Here is a 15,830-nt window from a genome sequence, read left to right as displayed (position 1 = left end):
CGTTGGCATCTTGCGAACTTTCCATTATCGGTTTTTCGCTCTTCTCATTTTGTTTAGGGGTATGTGTCATCTTTGTTTGGTATATACTTGCATGGATGTTGTGGAGCTAATGTTCCTTAAAAAACTTCTTGCTGATAAAAAAAAAAGATTATGCAAGGGCAACGATTCTCATGATCCTCATGTTTCCGAGCACCACAGTGTTATGTGCTCCGCTAGCCCTTAGTTGCCTTTTTATTCTCTAATGGATCTTTTGCGGTGCTAGAATGGGCGATGTTTAAGTCAGTAAGTGCATTAAGTTGTTTTGGCAATCCTGTTGGCAGGCTTATTTGTTGGTTTTGGTTTTTTGGTTCTAGTTAGAGCATCTCCGACCTTGACCCATTTTAAGATCCAAATTTTTTAAAATTTGGGCAAAACCAGCAAAAAACCCTCTCCAATATTCGACTCAAACTCTTCCCCATTTTGGGTTTTACCTATTTCTTTTCCCAAATTTGAGAGGGTTGCTATGTCCGGTCGCCTCCTCCCCCACCCAATAGTCTAAGTTGTGATTGGGTTGCATCACGTAACCAAGTGCAAGCAAACAACATTTACAATCACTCCGAAATCTATTCAAGTGAATGAACACATTACAAATGATTCGTTGGGCTAAAAAGACGAATTAAGCACGGGTGTACATACCGGATCATAGTTCACATCAACATCTTTTTCAAGGTCAAGCATACTTTCATGTTCTTCATTCTCTACATTTTCATTCATAGAAGTAGAGCCTTCATTATGCCCCTCTCTAGATTCTTCATGTGGTACATCAACATCTTCACTCATAGGTTCCTCATGAACGTCACCTGTATTTGCGCCACTAGCTTCTTCATTAACACCTTTATCTCTAAGATTATCATTCACATCATCCTCCCCAAATTCTTCATCACTTTCTTCTTCAACTTGACTTGAAAGAAGAGATTTTTGTTTTTTTGCATTAAATAGGCTAGTTATTCAACCCACTAGTGATTTTTCCATTACATCTTTTCGCTGCCTCACTTTTCTATTTTGAGACCCGGATTTTTGTTTGCGCACTCTTACTCTATTCTTGTCATTCTCAATCTTCGTCATAGTACCTACTACCTATATTAGTACACGTCACCAATAAAAACCCAACACAAGTAATCTATATTTACAAATCCTACTAATTACTAAATCAATCAACTATGAGATAAAATAAAAAAAAAGCAGTCACATTTCATATTTATACTCTAAATTTATTATGCATAAATAGGTATGACAAAAAAAAAAGTCACAATCCCCTATGAATTTATTATACATTTATGCTCCACTACCACTTTTATATTAATTTATTATGCATTTATGCTCTACTCCTCCTCCACTAACCAATTCAATCGAATAAAGAAAAGATTCAAATGAAGAACAGAAGAAAGAAGTGCACTTACTAATTACTATTGTCTATTGTCGTTACTACCAATGCGAGAAAGAGAAACAAAAATCCCAGTCCCTTGCATCTGTTCTTGCCTCTTGCAATTTGCAAACGAAGACTTCGATCAGCGTCGGCAACTCGGCGTTGAACTGTTGGAGAAGATCAGGAATTGAAGGACAATAGATTCAATGGAAGACTTATTTGATCTTTTCAGGGTATTTCTTTCTTCTTCAAAGTTAGGTTTTCTTTTTTCTTCAAAGTTAGGTTTAGACGCGTATGGAAAATTTGGGGGCAAATGCCCTTCTATTCCTATTCCGTTTCCTTCTCTTTTTTTTCTTTTATCTGTTATATGCCCTTCTAATTTGACTTATTAATTTTTGTCCTCCTAATTTTTTTTTATCTCCTATTTACCCCAGGCATAGAAAACCTTTTGTTTGCCCTCATAATTTTCCCAAGTATCATAATTTTTTTGAAGTGGGTGGAAACTATACATCTTTACAAATTTTTTTTGAATTTGTAAATTTTTTTTGGATTATGCCCCTAAATTTTTTTCCGTTGGATTTCAATTATATATATATATATATACAATTTTTTTTTTTTTTGGTTGCCCCTTGCCGGGGGGTTGCCCGAGCCGGCGGGCTTGCGGGGCTTACCCCCGGCCGGCCCTGCTTAAGTAACATGATTCAAATTGAGAAAGAACAAAAACAAAAAGAGTCAACTGAGAGCTAGTCGGATTACGCTTACCATCTGGAGCGGCAATGTGGTCGAAGAAGATGGAAACCCCTGGACGTGCGCGAAGGAGACGGTGGGAGAGAAGATTAGGGTTAGGGTTTTGAGATGAGGCGAGAGTGTGGCGACGATGAGGATTGGGTATGTGCGAACCTGGTTTTCCCCGTCCCCGTCCAATACTGTATCGCCTCTCGTCGCTTTCCCTGTACACAAGAGCGTGACGGCCAACAAACGAAAACAAAAAACACATTTTTTTATTTTCCTTTTCTTTTTTTTAGGGTAAAATATAGTTAACCCTCTCTAACTATGCATCGCGTGCTTTTTTGCACTTAACCCTCTCTAGCTAAATGAAATGTTGATTTGTCTGTCTACCGTAACAGAGAGGATGGAATTAAACTTTTTCCCTCTATTGAAAAACAGGGAAACTGATGAAACGGAAACCCAGCCCTTTGACAAAAAACGATCCATCGAGAGTGGGGCCAAATGGAACAGCAACGGATCCTCTGTCTCACTTCGCCTGTTCGAGTCGTCTATCCGACCCCCTCATGACATCCAAAAGAAACATAGCAACAATTTTTTTTATCATTTATTTGGTTTTGTTGTTCTCTCAGGGCTCTCATTAAAAGCCATAAAGCCAAATATTAAATATGACTCTTTAGAATAAAATAATTAGAAAAATAAGATCTTTGTACCAGTTAAAACGGATTAAAATTTTGAGTACTTAATTTTTAAACTATATTATTAATATTTAAATAGTCTTAAAAAAATTAAGTGCTCCAATTTCAATTCATTTAAACCAATGCGAAGATCTTATTTTTCTAATCACTGTATTCTAAATGTTTATATTTAATATTTGGCTCTAAGGCTTTCAATGAGAGCCCTAAAAGAACCATGGAACCAAATAAATGGTAAAAGCTTTTTTGCTGTGTTTCCCGTCCAACGGTGCTATTACTCCACAGTGGCAGCACATCGTTTGATTCCTCACCACATATCTGGGTTGAATTGCATGAGGAAGTGGGAGAGAGAGAGAGAGAGAAGATGACCATTGTTGATGATATATGTATGTATATATAGATGTAGACCACATATAAGGGCAATTACGTCTAAAAATTTCAGAAAAGAGGGCATGTGACCTTTTCCATCCATTTCCAAACGGAATCAGCATTTCAGTTAGTTAGAGGAGGTTAAGTGCCAAAAAAAAGTTAGAAGGGGCAAAGTATACGCAAGGCATAGTTAGAGGGGATTAACTATATTTTACCCTTTTTTATTTTTATTTTGTGAGGAGACCACATTATATTTACTAGGATTGCTTGTCGATCAGTTTTGATCGCGGTTTAGTTCCCAATCTAATTCGTAAGCGGCGCATTTTTAGTAATAAGAGATTGGCCGGCAAACTATTAATAGGAGTAATATTCATTTAAATATCTTTTTATTGTTTCGATTTTATCGGATGTCTCCTGAAATTAACGTATCTCTCATGCTTTGTTCTCTTGCACATTCAAGCATGATGTCCAAAAGAACGTCATTATTGTTTTACATTCTAACGAATCTAACCCAATTCACCCATCAGAGAGAGCACAATAATTTTCGTTCTTTAATTCTTGTTCGTCTAATTTAGTTTGAAGTTGAGTTTCCTATCTCACGCCAATTTAGCTTTCAAGAAACACTCCCAACTTCTCCCATTTTTATCCCACAGGAACTGGGTTTCCTGAATAACTGTTTCACGGCCATTTTGACGCCGCCATCGGTTCGGGACAAGTTCTGAAGATTTTGGGCTGTGGGAACCAGAAGAACAAAAGGAAATTTTTTGAGACGAATTTCAATAGCTGCTTGTATCTACCGCAAAATATTCAGCTCTTGTTGGAAGGAACTCTTTTATAACCCAAATTGTTGACTAACTCCACTTATACAACAGAAGCAAAAAAGCAGTGTTTACTGCCTTCTTTGTGCAGAAGTTCAATACATCCTCCGCCATTCAAGAATCAATGAAGATGTCTGTGAAATGTCATTTGATCTGTGAAAACGCCAACATAAACAACCAAGAACGAGACACGACACATTCATTTGGCTCCGCATTAACTATTACGTTAGGTAGGTGTACAAAACGAAGCACCTCAGATGTAGATTTCCTTGTCAATTAGCCTGACCTTTCCAAACCAGGCAGCAACGCAAAACACTACAGGACCTTTAATCACTTCCACTGCTTCCAAACTTTCTTGGTCGACAATCTGTTTGCAAGAGAAACACATTAAAAACCACAATACACATCAACTTTTTAACGAACTTCATCAACTAAAGCGTAGTTATTGGAACCAAAATATACGAGAAAACTCTAGGTAAATGCAAATCCGATTAGATGGTGTATTCATATATCTATTATTATGGCCATAATAGAGGCTACAGCCAACAATTATGTATCGGATCAGAAAGGCATATACACCTTTGATAACCCGGGGACAAACACAGGATGAAATGATTATTATGTTGGTTCCAAGGATATCTCCACGCAATTTTGTCAATTCATAGTTGCACAACAATGATAGCAAGAAATTTTTGAAAATTAATGGATTGGTCCCAAAGAACTTCAAAGTGAGGAGATTGACCAAATCACGTTCCTATTTTCAGGTATAAGATGAATGACTTGAATGCAAGCATGATGGCAAAGATTTCGCTATTGGAACAAGAAGATGACAGATTCTTACTATGTTCAGACTTAAGACTGTAAATCAGGTTGCGTTAAGCGTTTGGAAAATATGCGCAGGTGTGTGTTTGGAAATAAAATATACAACTTCAAAGTTCATATATGGAAATCAGGTCAATACCTTCACAAAAGAAAAAAACAAGTCTTACATCTCACCTCTGCATAATCAATTCGTCCACCAGCTTCACGTACTGCTTGGATGACTGAATCCTTCAACTCTCTGCAATTAACTAGGCCCTTTTCTGCAGCCAATTTAGCTTTTGACAGTGATCGAGTTATTGACAAGGCCTGCAGGATATTGCAAAAAACGTTCACCTCAACAAGTTTTTCTAAAGGAGTTTGCCGCCAAAAAAAAAAGTTTGGCAACAACAAATGTAGATAAAAGTGATCAATATTTGAACAAGCTACTTCAGAGAAGTAGATATGAGAAAAAAGCTAATAAGCATTAAGGTTTGAGCATCAAAGTAAAAAATTTGAGATCCTCATCGACGACCAATAAAAAAAAGGATAAACTATAGAACATCAATTGGCTTCGGTGGCACAACATTTAAGTACTATATGTGTTCCGATAGAAAAAAAAGTATGATCGATGTGGAGTAGCATTGGAAGAACCTTTTCCCTTTCTTCAGGTGAGAGGTGCACATTGCGCGAGCTCATTGTTGTGCAAGGCCATCATCATCTCGTACTATCTCAGAACCGATAACTTCAATGGAAAATTCAAGATCCCGAACCTGAAAGAGAATCAAAAGGTGAACATTGCCTTCTTCGTTGAAGAAAAGGTCATCATCTTATTGTTTGTAACCAAACATAAGCATTTCAACTGTACCAATCAACATCAAACTCAACTAAAATGAAAAATAAAAGATGGCACCAATTGTTTTACAGATGGTTAAGTTTCCATCTTTTTAAGTACCGTTTGAGTAAACCCCGAACCACCATGTTCTTTCTTTTACCCTGAATTTTTGGGATTTCGGTTGGTTTCTCGAAGGACATGATATGAGGTTCTGAGTTTGTATTGTAGTAAGGCTTCCAGTCAAACCAGTAAGCTATGTTCAGCATCTATAGGCTTAAGTTAGGGTGGCTCAAATAAAAACCACACAAGAAAATGGAGAAAGGAAGAACAATCTTATCTTAAAAGCAAAAAGAAGAAGAATGGTGAACCATCCTCCACTGTCTACTTCACATGTAATCAATCTTAGTACAGTGATAATAACTACATTCATAATCCCACCAAAATAAAGCAAATGAAAAACATTTTCCAGGTTTCATCAGCCTTTCCCCAACAACACCACCCCCCCCCCCCCCCCCCCCCCCCCCCCCCCCCAGGACTCATCTGTCATCACTGTGAAACTCGGGTATGATCAATTCCTGATATGCTTTGTATCTAACAGATAACCCAAATAGAACATGGTTCAAAGCAATTGAAATCGGTAATTTGGTATGTTGAGTGAAATCTCAATGCTTATGGATGGGCATTAGGATTGCCAATTCGAGAATTCATGGACATTACGGTTACCAATCCAAGAATAAGTAAACAGATGGAATTAGTAGAGAATCAAGCAAATCAATAATCTAACAAACTGAAAAAAAATTACACCTTTTCAATAAATAAAAAAAAGAAAAAAGAAAAACTCACCATTCGCCTTATAATCCGCCACTGCTGGTAATCCTTCTTCCCAAAAACAGCAACATCAGGCTCAACAACATTAAACAGCTTAGCCACAACAGTAGCCACCCCTCTAAAGAACACAGGCCTGCTCTTCCCACACATACCCTTTTCCAACCTCTCAACCCTAACCCATGTCTCATGCCCCACTCCCCTCTCCTCCACACAGGACACCACCACCCCTCCCCCTCCTCCTCCTTCTCCCACCTCTTTCTCTCTCCTCACTTCTCTCTCCACACCACCCCCACCATAGTCATACAAATTGTAGGGGTGGAAAACAATATCAACCCCACCAGGAACAGACTTGAGCTTGTCGATATCGCCCTTGAAATCAGATGGGTACGTGGAGAGGTCTTCGGAGGGAGAGAACTGACCTGGGTTGGCGTAGATTGAGACAACCGCGAGGTGGGTGTGGGTGTGGGATTCTCTGATGAGTGAGATGTGGCCATCGTGGAGGTAACCCATGGTGGGGACCAAGCCTATGGTCTTGCCCTGGGCTCTCATCGTCCTTGACCACTGCCTCATCTCGTTCTTGTCTGTGATTATCAGCGGCTCTTTTTCAACTTCAATCTCAGACGACTCTTTGTGCGTTTTGTAGTCGAGATGAGGACTGGTAAAATCGCAATGGGTCGTGTCGTGTGCAGCTATTTCAGGATCCTAGTTTGTTTTGAAAATTGAAACCGAAAGGGAAATTGTGAAAAGGGGAAGGTTTGGTCAAGGGACAAAGGGAGCGGAAGAGTTTTTCCTGATTTGTTTCGTGGATTCTGTGAAATGACGGAGGCATGGGGCCGTGGCGGCTTGGATGCTCACCAACCCATCTTCGTTTTGGGAAAACAGATTGGCTTTTTGACTTCTTTTTTTTTTTTTGGTCCCCAAACGATTTCCGAACTATTTTGGTCCCGAATATTTCAATTGCTAATATTGTATTTTCAAAGTATCAATTTTGTATTTAAATGGTTCCTGTGGCTCATGTCATTCCTTCCCTTGGCCAAAACTAAGGGCAAGCTTGGCATTTCACCTCTACCATCACGCCAAACCCCCTCTCTCCCTCAAAATGGTGTCGTTTGGTTGGAAGATCTTAAGTGTTCAAATTTGCAATTTGTGCGAAGATTTTAATTTTTTGATCATTTTATCCTAAAGAGTCATAATTATTTTTTTGACTTTAAGACTTTTAGTGAGAACCCTAAAAGAACCATGAAAGAGAAAAATTTATATTTCCAACCAAACGACACCGTTTTGAGGGAGAGAGGGGGTTTGGCGTGATGGGAGAGGTGAAATACCGAGCTTGCCCTTGGTTTTGACAAAGGGAAGGAACGACGTGAGCCGCAGGGACCATTTAAACACAAAATTGATACTTTGGAGATGCAACGTTAGCAATTGGAATATTGGGAACCAAAATGGCATGACAGAAATACTTTGGGGACCAAAAAAGTCAAAAAGTCGAAAAAAAATACAGGTCGTAGAGCACTTGGTGAGTTGGTGTACACTACGAGATAAACTTTTTCACGGCCGCTCAGTGAACAGGTTGTTTATGGAGCGGCGCAATCTCAGTCGTCCGCAATTAATGGCTGAGATTTATTTTTAATTATAACCGTTCACAGTTAATTTTCTCCCGGAAAAGTTTCATTAAAATCTGGACCGTTCAAAACATTTTTGAACGGCAGCGATTCACTTTCGTAAAGAAGTTTTTCTCGCACACTATATGCACACCGTATTGTGAGACACACATATCGGGATCAGGATTCCACACAAATAATCAGATGAGCTCAATATGTTTAAAATATTTTTTTATGGATTATAATAAAAAATCAGCTTAGCCAGATATCGGTAATAGCTTGATCGATTTTTCGCTCAAATTCCTATCAGCAAATTGAGTAAAAAATAGATCAAGCTCTTACCGATATCCAATTGAGCTAATTTCCCAAATGGGATCCTAAAAACAACATTTTAAACATATTGAGTGGCTCCGATCATTTATGTAAGATTCTGAGATGGATCCTCCAAAACATGGTGTACACCAAATGGTGTACGCATAGTTTTATTGAAAAAAATGAGGTTTATCCAACAACCACCAAAAAAAAAAAAAAAACATCCGTACACAAAATGATGTACATCAATGTACATTGAATTATGTGCAAAAATGCTAAAGGCACCAACCAACGTCCCTGAGAGTTTTAGTGAATTACACATGATGTAAAGAGTTACTATTTTGATAAATTCTCGTTTTATCAATAATCAATTAGAGTAGAAATGTAGGTGTGCTTAGGTCCATTCATCTAGCTGCTCTTATGGCAAGAAACTAATCAAAAGCAAATATGCAGCCAAAGAGAAACTAAAATCCACGTCCTCAACTCCATGTACATATATATTTACATTTGCCTACAAATACCATTTATTTTGACCACCTAACACTTCTAACTCGACAAATTCGAATAAAGAAAAATATGGATAGATAAAAATTTGAAATTAACAAGCCAGCTGATATCTAAACGACAATATCTCTTCAAAGATGGGAAGTCTTTTTGATCTCGAAGGGGCCCATGCATGCATCAATCTCTCAAGCCTGTCAACGAAATCTTGATCCAAGTTAAGGCCTATCGCTTCAGACGACGATGACGGATCCAAGTTAGGGCCCATCACTTCAGACGACAACGGTGGCGGAGGCGGAGGCGGAGGCGGAGGCCGTGGCTCCAAGTCCAATAGCAATTCTTGAGCCCGAGCTCTGGACTTGGTATTACAAGAACCTGGAAGCCTTCCCCGTAACACCTCCACAATAACCAAACGGGCCTCGTCATCTTGGGCCTGCTTGATCAGGCAGACGGCCAAGTTGCAGGCCATCGTCGTGTCGGGATCAATCATCTGGGCTTTCTTGTATACTACCTCGGCTGCAATGTAACTCATCTTTTGCATATAGGCCCAACCCAAATTTCCCTGCCACAGTGATGACATGAATTCGGTCACTTAAGCATGCAAATGGGAACACACCCTACGTTTAAGCATGCAAATGCAAATTTCCCTGCCACAATCTTAAAATTGTTATAAGACTAATAGGAACAAGAAAAAAGACATCATGCTCAAGAGTATTCATCTGTCCAATCCGAAACTCAATCCTTACGTTTAGACAAGAAGCCAAAATAAGGACACCAATTGGGCCGAAACCCACCTAAAAGGCCGAAACCCGAACACTCTAAGGGTTTAAAAAACCCAGATAAAACAATCCGCACACAAACACAGCCCAAACAAAAAGGGCCCAGCCCAAAACCCTATCCTAATTATAGCCACACCATCCCTGCCACCTACCGCCACCACCACCGAAACCCCTGCCACCTAGCTGTGCATTTCTTGCCGCTAGGTCATGCCTTAGAAGTTGTCTATCAAGATTTTCGTGATACCATCTGTGGTTCGGAGTATTTTGGGATAACGTTGTTAGGATCTAACAATTTCCGATCACAATAGCCAACTAGTACACACCGTTAAATGGGTGAAATGAGGTGACCGGGAGGCACAAGCCCAACAATGATTTGAGTTGGTTTATTTTGTTCGGCTCTTCCAGTTTGTTGCACAGGAAAAAAATTAAGTACTGATCAGATATCAATAATAGAACAACAAAACACATTTTTCTAAAAATCCGACAACTTGTGGTATGATTTTGAGAAAGAAGTTGGGATGAGTCGGAGGAGTCCGCCATTGATGACGGCCCAAAGTATGTTGGGAGGGAGGAAGAAAATGGAGAGGCTGGAGAATGAGATCAAGGACTTGGAGGGGAAGAGAGAAAAGGCTCGGATTAGGGCCGGCCTTGATCTGTAAGAAATAGGGTCCACTTAGTCACATTGTGATTAATGAAAGTGTCCACCTTCCATTGATGATGAAGTGGTGGTTTTAAGAAGCGTTTGGCTTTCCCACCTACATCATTATACAAGTTTAATTGGTTTTTTTGATTGAAGAAAACTAGAAGGTCTTTGTAGGGAGATATAGAGTCCCTAACCTAGCATGGATATGTAGCCTATGGTATCCATCAATCAAGGCATCTCAAGTCATGTATAGGTTGGAAGACACCTAAATCTAGTGCATGTGTGTTCGGTGTTCAAACTTGAACAACAATGACTAGAGGATAGTTCGATCCTATTTTCGCTACGTATACCGATACGTGTATTATTTATTCATTACATGTGGTATCAGAGCCGATCTCTAGTTCATGTTGTTTAGTATACAGATTGTATAATTCGTAAGTAATATTACCGAGCTCGATCTGATTATATTGACAGGTCCTAATCGTGATCTTGATCTCGGTCACAAACTGTACATGCACAAAGGACAAAATTCTTCAATCAGCACATCTCATGGTTTTTCCTTTTTGCTTGTTATCTCTGCTGTTTTGTCGTGGATCAATACCATTTAGCTTGTGAATATGATTATCAGCCTATCATGTTGTGATTTGGATTTTGGTTTTATACTTGTTGATCCATTACAGTGAAAGCAATTTGATAGCATTTCATATCAATATAATTAATCCATCTATTTAATTAGTTGTCGGGCATTCATGATATTTTCTGAATAAAAAAACAGATTGGGCACTAGCTTAGACGTGTTTCTGTCCAAGTATGATCAGTTGTATTAAAACAGATTGGGCACTTGGTAGTCCAATCCTAAGGGCTAAGAAGATTAACAAACGGGAGCTAAGAGGATCAATGACCACCCATAGGCTGTGAATGTGGGGAATTGCAGTACATAATATTTTTCGGCCAGTACTTTTTTCTTTTGGGTTGAGATTGAAGCCTAACTAGGAAATCACAATTCACAACATGGTAAAGAGGGTAGAGAATCATCACAAACCCGGGGTGCTGCCAAGTAGTCGATTAGGTCGTTTATTTCGGCTCAGAGGACGTTTATTTCGGTTCAGATGACAGAATCTGAGCATATACATATCACATACAAATTTGAACCGTCAATTGCTCGGTTAAGAAAAGAATCGAGCTGTCGATTGCCGAGATGAGCGGCCATAGATCGCATGGTGTCTTACCTAGAGGGAGAGAAAGATCAATGACCACCCATAGGCTGTGATGTGGGGAATTGCAGTACATAAATGCTATTTTCAATTTGTCAATAAAGGGAGTTACGGAAATTCAAAGCCAATGTGATTATTAGATGATACACCCCAATACAGCATAAGTTGGGCTAGACCAAAACAAGTGCAAACTTCGATTAACTAATTTATGCAGCGGCAAGAAAGAGGTGTCCCAGGGCCAAGCGCAGCGCATTTCCCTTGAGGAGGACCCGTTTCGCATGTTATATATGTGCAGTGTCCAACGTTTGAGCACGGTGGCTTGGTCATGCTCATGTAAACCTGCTGCCAGTATATTTCCCCTGTCACTGAAAATTTTGGAACCAAATATGTATTAGATTTGGACAAGGTTGAATTTTTATTTTTATTTTTGCTTTTCTGATTCATCTCAATGAAAGGAAATCCCAAAAAAAAAAAAAAAAGACCAGAAGCTAAAAAAAAATTACAGAAATTGAAATTGCGCAAAAAATAGAAATTCGGGCAAGTATTTAGAAACGGGAGGAAAAATAGGATGTAATTCTTTTTCTATGTCTAAATTTTCCTTTCTTTCTTTTTTAATCAATAAAATTAACCATAATTTAAACACAGTTTTGGGGTTGAAAGAGGAGAAATTTCATACCAGTGTTCGAAGGCAAGGCAAGGCAAAGAACTCCAATGAAAAGGCAAATGGGGATGGAAGAAAGTTTCCCCCAAGACATTATGTGGCCAAAGGTTAAATTTTTGAGATTCTATATATTAGAGTAATTGTTTTCTTTGTGTATGAGATTTGGGACCTATTCGTTTTCCTAAACCAATTTATAGTAGAATTTTTGGGATTTGGCATTAAATTCTCCATTGACCCGAGTAAGAAAACAGATGTGGTGAATCTGACAAAAAAAGGAAAATTTTAAAATTGAGGTGATGAACTTAATTACTGAGTGAAATCTTATCTCCGTCCCACTTACTTTTTAATAATTTGGTGTAAAAGATATTTAAAAAATAATATATAGAAAATAAATAGTATATATTTTTTGGGTTCGGAAATGCACAAATTTCCATAGTTTAACGTAGGACGGATAATTTTCCTATTTCTCTTTACGTGTATTTGGAGTATTTGGATTGGGGATCTTCTCTCGCTGTTCTCTCTCTGCATATCATCCGGACCTTTTAATGAGAGCGAGCCTAACACTTATTGGTTGTCTCTAATTGTTCGGTTCCATCAATTTAACCATAGTTAACGTTAATGCCTAAAATAGAGGGCAAAACACAAAGGAAACTTTTTTAAAAAAATCGGCCAAAAAGGAAACTTATGGGGGAGATTTTCTCAACCCACATGTATGTAATTAAGAGAAGTGTGGTTGATGTGTGACAAATTGATGTGCTCTTAGCATCTCTCAAATTTTATTTGTTCTGCTTCCACGTTTTCCGATGATCTCTTTTTCAATTCACCGGTGTACCCGAAAAGAAAATAGTTGTGGAATTAGCCGCGTTTACGCTAAACTACAAGTTGTACACTACAATTTTTTTTGTATTGTACTTATTTAAATTTTTTCACATTTATTAGTTTTGCGTTAAATTTTTATGTGTTCTTAGTTCACTTCGACGAGAGGAATCGAAAAAATTGAAAGTCCATGATGCAGATCACCGTAATACATCCTGGGACCAGTTTCTTTCTTTTGTTTCAGGTTGAAATATGATTATGAATACTGGAGATGTTTCTAGAAGTAAAGGAGAAGGTAAAAGTAAGGGTGAGTTTGGACTTGTGACTTTTCTGCACGGTGTCTTTTGTTGTATCTCTGATTTTTTGCAAATTTCAGGTTAAATTTTTACGTGGTAGTTTTAGTCTCAAGAAAAGAATCGAAAAAGCATATAAATATGCCGCCCCCCTCCTCCCTCCCCCCTTTTCCCCCCCTAATCTCCCCACCTCCTTCCTCCCCTTTCCTCTGTTTCCTCTACTCCGGTCTAAGTTTTTCCAGTTGTTGAGTCCGGCGCTTGGACTCCGGCCATGGGCTTGTGGGTCTTGTTGTTCCGTCCTCGCGGTGGAAGCTCAGATCTGGCAGTGAATGGTCGGTGGATGGGTTCAATAAGGTGAGGTTTGTGGAGTTAGGGTTTGCTTTTTTCTTTTCCGGCGGTCCTCTATCTCTTCTACCGGCTGGGTCTCCCAGTCCGATTTTGTACCGTTTCGGGTCTCCCCGGATCTGGTGAGGTTGTGGTGGTGGGTAAATAATTCCTTTGTTTTTGTTCTTGTTCTAGTCTGGTTTGGCCCCATCGGCTGTTTGGGTTGCTCCGGCAGTGGGGTGTCGCCAGAGGTGTTCATGAGTGGCCGCTCCTCGGTGATTTCCCCCTCGTCTGGATCTATAGGGATCGTAATGACTCAGCAATGGCAACGTCCCTTTCTCGGATTGGCAGAAGTCTCCGTCTCGCGGGTTAGCCGCTCGGGCCTCTATCATGTTCTTTCGCTTATTGTATTCTAGGGTTTTGATTTTTGGAGATTTGTTGCTTGTAGTCGGGGTTTGTTCCCCGCTTGTGCGATTCTCTCTGTAAATCGATCATCTGGATCCTTTTTGATATTGGCAATGAACTTTACCTTTCAAAAAAAATAGGCCAAAATTGAAAAAATAATAATAATAATGAAAAAAAAGAGAGACTTTTTTCAACAATGGGATGCAGGGAGAATGAAAGAGTCAGAAAATTATTGTATGTGGAATTCCGCATGGAAGAGGGAGAGAGGATAAAAAAAATCTCTCTCTCTCTCTCTCTCTCTCTCTCTCTCTCTCTCTCTCTCTCTCTCTCTCTCTCTCTCTCTCTTTTAAAAATACTCCATTCTCTCAAAAAGTGTCTCATGCAAGTTGCGGGGACCATTGATTAGAGTTAAACCTCCACACCAAATACTAACATTTAGAGGACAACTAGCAGATATGGTTTCACTCAAAAACATAAATTTAGAATGCTATTTTACGAAGGGCGAGTCACATTTTACAGGGGTTTGCACCCCTACGCAGTCCTCGGTTCGCCGATGATCTTCGGAGTTGTTTGATCTTTATAGGATGCATATCGAGCAAGTATAGAAACACGAGCGATCGTGGTAATGGATCGAGAGAGAGTGAGAGAGACAATAAATGATTTATGATAAGGCTTTTATAACATTCAACCTTGAGGAATTTTATTGAGTCCGGCCATGTTTAAATGAAAGGTGCATGCATGGTTACAAATAAGCTCGCATAGGGAAGAGAAATTTTTCATTACAAGGGGTGATGAAAAGTTCCAATCAGCCAATACAGCAGCAAACAAGGGGTTTCCCGGGAGCCGGTACAATGCATTTCCCACCCTCTGGGAATTTTTCGCCAAGGCAAGTTTTGTTGCAGTCCGGGAAATGCGAACATGGTCCCTGATAAATAAGCCTTTCTGCTTCACCTTCCGCCGCATGATGAATAAGTCTTCCTGCTTCACCTTCCACTGAGAAAATAAAAAATAAAAAAAATAGAAGCTATACAAAATTAATAATGCTTTTCTGCACTTTGACTAATTATGGGCTATGAAGTTTACGATTGAATTAATACTGGACAAATTACCCCCATTGGCTGCGAGATTTGGAAAGACAAAATTAATGATGCTTTAATGGTTTCTTTAAGCTCATACATATCTATAAACGAAAGGTACGTGTGGGACTATGTGACGGTTGGATCTTAAATTTGTCAAGAAGAAAAGGAAAAATAGAAATTAAATACTTCTGGATATTTCCGGCCCTGTAAAAGAAAAATTAAAGCTATTTAACCAAGCCTATTTCAGGAAAGGGGAGAAGTTAAGTACCTATTTAATTAAAAAGAAGGGAAAATAGTTACATTTGTTTTGTTTTCCTATCTTTTCTCTTTCTTTTTTTCTTGTTTTTGCCTCGGTAAATATCTCCACAAATCAGAATATAAACACAAGTTTAGGGTTGAAGAAGGATGTATAAATTCCTAACCGATATCGACGTGCAGGGCAACGAAAAGGAACCCAATGAAGAGGACAATGGGGATGAAAGAGACTTTCCCAGCAACCATTCTTCTAATAGTTTCGGTGGACTATGTTGTTTTTTCTTTGTACGAAAGCAAGAAAGAATGGGTTTATAACCCAAGAAATCCATATTTATAGATGGATTCTTTTGATTTGGCAATAAATCTTGCCATAATCCAGCAGTGAAGATAATACAGAAAGTTTTAGTACTATATGGAAAGAACATAAATAAGGATTAATGAAATGAGGTGATTGTAGGCATGCAAACTGCGGT

The 15,830-nt window shown here is 38.9% G+C and overlaps 2 protein-coding genes, 1 long non-coding RNA gene and 1 pseudogene across 4 annotated transcripts; all 4 read right to left on the bottom strand.

Annotated features, from left to right (window-relative positions):
• Window positions 1-583: 583 nt before the first annotated feature.
• Window positions 584-2,410, bottom strand: LOC131313408 (uncharacterized). Of its 2 annotated transcripts, none has more exons than XM_058341696.1 (3): window positions 2,168-2,410; window positions 1,440-1,572; window positions 584-1,116 (listed from the first exon to the last, which is right to left on the bottom strand). In XM_058341696.1, coding segments are annotated over exons 1-3 (369 nt in total). In that variant the 5' UTR covers window positions 2,403-2,410; the 3' UTR covers window positions 584-1,115. The 2 variants fall into 2 exon arrangements, with proteins under 2 accessions (XP_058197679.1, XP_058197681.1); XM_058341698.1 differs by having other exon boundaries at window positions 584-839.
• A 1,599-nt stretch (window positions 2,411-4,009) lies between these two features.
• On the bottom strand, window positions 4,010-9,468 carry LOC131313799 (pantoate--beta-alanine ligase-like; annotated as a pseudogene).
• Window positions 9,469-11,632: 2,164 nt separating this feature from the next.
• LOC131313407 (uncharacterized) lies at window positions 11,633-12,349 on the bottom strand. The gene is made up of 2 exons (XR_009196188.1): window positions 12,201-12,349; window positions 11,633-11,889 (listed from the first exon to the last, which is right to left on the bottom strand). It is a non-coding gene; the product is annotated as an uncharacterized LOC131313407 (long non-coding RNA).
• Window positions 12,350-14,696: 2,347 nt separating this feature from the next.
• On the bottom strand, window positions 14,697-15,694 carry LOC131313406 (uncharacterized). Its single transcript, XM_058341695.1, has 2 exons — window positions 15,525-15,694; window positions 14,697-15,016 (listed from the first exon to the last, which is right to left on the bottom strand). Exons 1-2 carry the CDS (start codon window positions 15,601-15,603, stop codon window positions 14,829-14,831), a joined length of 267 nt encoding a protein of 88 aa, XP_058197678.1. The 5' UTR covers window positions 15,604-15,694; the 3' UTR covers window positions 14,697-14,828.
• Window positions 15,695-15,830: the final 136 nt, after the last annotated feature.

This window comes from Rhododendron vialii, chromosome 13a (genome assembly GCF_030253575.1).
Source record: "Rhododendron vialii isolate Sample 1 chromosome 13a, ASM3025357v1".
Classification (NCBI taxonomy): Eukaryota; Viridiplantae; Streptophyta; class Magnoliopsida; order Ericales; family Ericaceae; genus Rhododendron; species Rhododendron vialii.
Note: the sequence above shows the minus strand (reverse complement) of the source record. Positions and strands in the feature narration are given on the sequence as shown.

Bases quoted from the DNA above. Each gene is read 5' to 3' on its own strand.
- LOC131313406 (XM_058341695.1), bottom strand. From the start codon at position 15,603: ATGGTTGCTGGGAAAGTCTCTTTCATCCCCATTGTCCTCTTCATTGGG. The intron at 15,017-15,524 runs GTTAGGAATTTA...TTATTTTCTCAG, and splicing joins TGCCCTGCACGTCGATATCG to TGGAAGGTGAAGCAGGAAGA.
- LOC131313408 (XM_058341696.1), bottom strand. From the start codon at position 2,402: ATGTGTTTTTTGTTTTCGTTTGTTGGCCGTCACGCTCTTGTGTACAGG. The intron at 1,573-2,167 runs GTAAGCGTAATC...CTTCTCCAACAG, and splicing joins CCACATTGCCGCTCCAGATG to TTCAACGCCGAGTTGCCGAC.